Below are 4,670 nucleotides of genomic sequence, written 5' to 3'. Positions count from 1 at the left end.
ATGCACATCATTCTCTTCGTCTTCGAAAGAGCTTCGCGTGGATATCTTAAACGCCTCAATCGGAGCCCCGTAGAAGAAGTTATGGCCGTTTTACGAACACTGCGCTGTCCAGAAAATCACCCGGCCGGGTGGAATTATTACCCTGTAAATTCACCCGGCCGGGTGTCGCAAATTGAGCAGAAACTGGTCGAAAATCATCACCCGGCCGGGTGAATTTTACCCTTTATAATTCCACCCGGCCGGGTACGTTATTTTGGCGTATTTTTATGCCAAAAACGCGATTTTTGATGGGGATTAAGAGGAGAAGAAGCCTAGGGTTCATTCTATTCCACACCTACCGCCCCTACACACACAAATACCCTCAAGAACACTTTGGAGAGAGAGATTTGAAGATTGAAGAGTCCACATCGAAAGATTGAAGCTTCACTCCATAGATCGATCTTACAGGAGTATTTAGTATCTTTATTTTATGTTTTTGATGGATTACTTTGTGTTGAACATGGCTTCCTTTATGAACATGAGTAGCTAAACTTTTCTTGTAGAATTCTTGGTGATGATGCACTAATTTCATAGTTTTTATCCGATTGATTTTGTTCTTGCCTTGCTCTTGTAGTTATTTGATTGTTCTTGAGTTTATTCCTTTCAATTGCTTGATCACCACTTGATTGTGTAGGATTAATTAGATTAATCGGGAGATGAAATAATTAATCCGGAAATAAGAATAATTCACACCTTAATACAATATAACTCGGGAGAGTTGAGGTTTTGAGTGAGGTCATTGACCTGATCGAGCTTTTGGGAGTTAGGAGTTTAGGATTAGAAGGGGACTTCGATCCTAGCACCTAATCTACAGGTTTTTCACCTCGGGAGGGGGTTTAATCTATAATTGTGGTCGGCTTAGTAACTCTAGAGATACCAAAAGGTAAGGCAAATCGATTGGATAAGAGCTTAGAATTGTGCATCGGATCCTTGAGTTCTGCAATTTTCTCCATATTATCTTTTCTCACCGTGTCTCCGTGTTCTTAGTTATTATTTGCTTATTATATGCTTTTATTAGTTGTTAGAACAAACCAAACGCTTCTTGATTGTCTAGATAGTAGTTAATCTTTGTTCGTGGTAGTTAAGTTGATACGAAATTGTCTCTGTGGGATACAATACCCTTGCTTACTAATTGCTACACTAGCCCCGTACACTTGTGGGTATCACTTGTGTAAAAATAAGTTGAGTCATCTTTATGCCTCTGAATATCAAAAGTTTAATGTGATGTTTCAAACTCTAAATGTAAAATAACTTTCCATCAAATTACAATTACATACTACTAGTAAATTATTAAATATATATAAAAAAATAAAGATCCATACAGATTTTGAGCTTGACTAAAAGTAAGTTTATGATATCTAAAGAATTAGATTTGAAATAACATAAATTAGTTTTAGTTTTAGTTTTAACTAGTAGTATTATTTTATAAAAATAAGAACGAAATTATATGAATTTCTTTTAAAACATCCACACATGATTGTGAGTAATTAATATACAAATTTGCATCACATGATTTATTAGAATGTAATAAATGATAAATTTTGGATCAAATTAGAGGTTAATAAATTTAGTTTTTTGCATCAAACTGATTAAGTGGTATAAGAAGAAAAAAAGAGTTGAGGAATAAAAGAATCAAAAGAAAAAAACTATGTTTGAATATATATAAACAGAATCAGATAAAAATAAATATAAAATAAAAGATACAAAAGAAAGAAGAATGAGCGACGACGTTTTATTGAAATGATGAAATCTAAATTAATTCTCTTTGAATTTTCCCTCGTCTCTCTCTCTCTCTCTCTCCCATTTTTCTTTCTTTCACTCAAATCATAAATCAGGAAGTAGCTCGGATAAGGTATCTTTTCCCTAAATTTTGCCCTAATTTTTCGTTTCAGCAAGTTTTCACTTCGAATTATACTGCCACTTGTTTTGTTGTTGACCTCTGTATTTCTTCTGTGTTTTAGAAACCCTTTGCCATCGTTTTCTCCCACATCTGGTATCCTCATTTTTCCAATTCATCAATTTCACCAGTAAATTATTACAGTAGTTTTTTATTTGTTCTTCAATTCTCAGAAATGCTGCTTTTATTATTTGAGTAGATTTAGAGAATTTCGCGATGAATTACTGTGATTGTTCGGATGGTGAGTAATGATTTAACAATCAGTTCAGTTGGGAAAAGTTCTCCCCTTTCTGATATTTTGTTTTTCTTTTTGTATTAAAGCTAAATGTAATTTGAATCTTGCCTTTCGATTGGAACAGCATTTCTTGTCACAGAGATTAAATTTCTCCTGGTTCATTTTACTTCTATGTAATCACATAAAATTGCACTGCAGATTGGATGATTGAATTTCTTAAATTCTAGATTATTCAATTCTGTACACATTGCTAATTTTCTTTAGTTTTACTTTCAGATAGTGTAAAATGGGAACAAAAAGAGGTAGACCGAGAAAGAAACCGGTTGTAGAGGAACAAAATTGCAGCAATGAAGGTGCTCCACCGGAAGAGAAAGACGAAGCATTTGACAACTACGAGGGTATGCTATTCACCTCCGCAATATGTGATATGTTTTACTTATCCGTGAGCTTGCCAACTTAATCATTGCATTGTTAAATATGGAAAATAGTCTGAAGAGTACAATGAGAAATCAACATTTCTGTTGAATTCACGGTCACCAGCTACCACATTCAGATTATTAGTTTAGCAATATTATGATATGATCCTTTTCTTTTGAGTTGTACTCGTAACTAACAAACATCAGAAACAACCTTTGGGCTATACTTTTCTTTGTTTGAAGTATGTAATTGTCATCAAATTTTTGTAATAGTATTTACTTGCATAATTTCTTCATCAGTTGAACGTCAATGTGCTGCAATCAGAGCTCTCCGGGATGTTGAAATCGAACGATTTAGCACTGTGTTGCAGTTACTTCGTTTGTATTTCAGTGAAGACCAGTTGCAGATTCCTGTATTGCAGTTTTTCAGTGAAAAACTTCCGAACCTATCCCTTGAAGCGACTGGAAAGGATGGCCAGTATGAAGTGAAATCGAAAGGGAAAGCCGTGGATGTAACTCTGGACAATGGTGACGAAAGAACATTACATGCTGCTCTTCTACGTCGGCTGTCATTAGCTTATCCTGATTTCTCCGCGGGGATTCCTTCTTTAGACGGATTCGAATTTTCAAATCAATCTGGTATTGAGAAATCTTCTCGTCTAAGTAGACGATCTGATCTTCAGACCTTTCTCTCCATGTAAAGCTGATGATGTTTTCTCATTATGTTGCAGTGAAAACAACCATTTTTGGTGCTGATAAACTACAGATCAGGAGTCTCGTATGTCCTTTTCATTAATGGTTTCTCAATAAATTATCCATCGCTCTTTATCTTTGTTTCATCAGTTGCCTGTGGAACTTGAGATAGTCAAGGACTTAAGGCCATTACTTGCTTTTTGGTTAGCTCTTAGATACTCATCTTTTGATTCTCATCTCTGATACCCTCAATTCAAACTTTCAGGTTTTTGACGACCCATCCCATTCACAAATGTTAGAGCTGAAGGATGAGCTGCGGACTCCAAATGTATGTAAATGTTTGTGATTTGACATAATATTGCGTTAAAAGATGTGATTACGTATAAGTAGTGTTTTGGTATCTCAGATTTCGACATCCTATATAATTTCTCATTAATAATGTAACTCCAGGTTAGTAACCATAGATTGTCAGTTGGGGTAACCCCCAAAAGCAAGAGGCTTCCAAAGTGTGGCGAGATGCTTCTATCCGTACGCGGCTCACCCCTTGGTGTCTTCAAAGAAGATAACATGGAAACCATACAAGGTATGAACAAATTATATGAAACTCAAATTTTGGTGATGAGGTCTCTCAACTGATTTGGAATAGTTTGGTTATTAATGTCTTTTGTATCATCGTCTTACAGAAAGCGAAGATGGTTGAATTGCGGGAGCCAAGACGAGCATTTTGGAGCGAGGTAAACACTAGATATAAATTTATTTAACTTTGTAGCTCGAGTCATCCCTCTTGAGTTTCATTTTCTTGATGCTTGTCTAAACACGGACTTGTAATAGTCGTAGAAATTTGTCGTTCACGTCGTGTTTCGTCTAAAAAACGGTACAAGGTTTGTGTGCCGTTACTATCACTACTATGTGTGAGATAGTGACCGATACAATGGAATGGGATAGAGAATAGATGGCTGAGAATCAGTGTTTGTTATTTGTCTCTCATTCTTTTGGGACGTGTTTATGTTAGTGTGTTTGCTTTTGTGGCGTCGTAGACAAGGCATGTGTTCATGTTATTTGTTGGTTAATGATTGAGAAGACACAGGTGGTTGAGAGTTGATTGCTTAACGAATAATTGAATCATTCAATACACTAAAATACAGAAAACACAAGTCTGTGTTAGTGTACACTTTTAAGGGCTTGATTGATATTTGGGATAACTATATAGGCACGCTTCTCGATACCATAATTACTATGACATCCTTGTGCTTCCATACAATATGTCCAATCCCCAAATAAGTAATTAAATTATACCTGAACATATTTTGTGAATCCTTTGATTTTTTTTGTACTCTCCCTTTCCTGAAAAGTATGAACTATTTCCTTATTAATCTGTTCCTAAAATATA

General features: G+C 35.3%; 1 protein-coding gene across 3 annotated transcripts; it reads left to right on the top strand.

Moving 5' to 3' along the window:
• The first annotated feature begins 1,768 nt into the window (after nucleotides 1-1,768).
• LOC121783646 lies at nucleotides 1,769-4,256 on the top strand. Of its 3 annotated transcripts, XM_042181783.1 has the most exons (8): nucleotides 1,790-1,891; nucleotides 2,001-2,032; nucleotides 2,448-2,569; nucleotides 2,888-3,226; nucleotides 3,319-3,365; nucleotides 3,546-3,608; nucleotides 3,731-3,863; nucleotides 3,964-4,256. In XM_042181783.1, exons 3-8 carry the CDS (start codon nucleotides 2,458-2,460, stop codon nucleotides 3,978-3,980), a joined length of 711 nt encoding a protein of 236 aa, XP_042037717.1. In that variant the 5' UTR covers nucleotides 1,790-1,891; nucleotides 2,001-2,032; nucleotides 2,448-2,457; the 3' UTR covers nucleotides 3,981-4,256. The 3 variants fall into 3 exon arrangements, with proteins under 3 accessions (XP_042037718.1, XP_042037717.1, XP_042037719.1); XM_042181784.1 differs by lacking the exon at nucleotides 2,001-2,032 and having other exon boundaries at nucleotides 1,769-1,891; XM_042181785.1 differs by lacking the exons at nucleotides 1,790-1,891; nucleotides 2,001-2,032 and adding an exon at nucleotides 2,056-2,177.
• Nucleotides 4,257-4,670: the final 414 nt, after the last annotated feature.

This window comes from Salvia splendens, chromosome 21 (genome assembly GCF_004379255.2).
Source record: "Salvia splendens isolate huo1 chromosome 21, SspV2, whole genome shotgun sequence".
Lineage (NCBI taxonomy): Eukaryota > Viridiplantae > Streptophyta > Magnoliopsida > Lamiales > Lamiaceae > Salvia > Salvia splendens.
The sequence above is the reverse complement of the archived record's forward strand: the minus strand, read 5'-3'. Positions and strand labels throughout refer to the sequence as shown.

Coding starts and splice junctions, on each gene's coding strand:
- LOC121783646 (XM_042181784.1), top strand. CDS start 2,458: ATGGGAACAAAAAGAGGTAGACCGAGAAAGAAACCGGTTGTAGAGGAA. Junction 2,570..2,887: donor AGCATTTGACAACTACGAGG/GTATGCTATTCA, acceptor TTTCTTCATCAG/TTGAACGTCAATGTGCTGCA. Junction 3,227..3,318: donor CGAATTTTCAAATCAATCTG/GTATTGAGAAAT, acceptor ATTATGTTGCAG/TGAAAACAACCATTTTTGGT.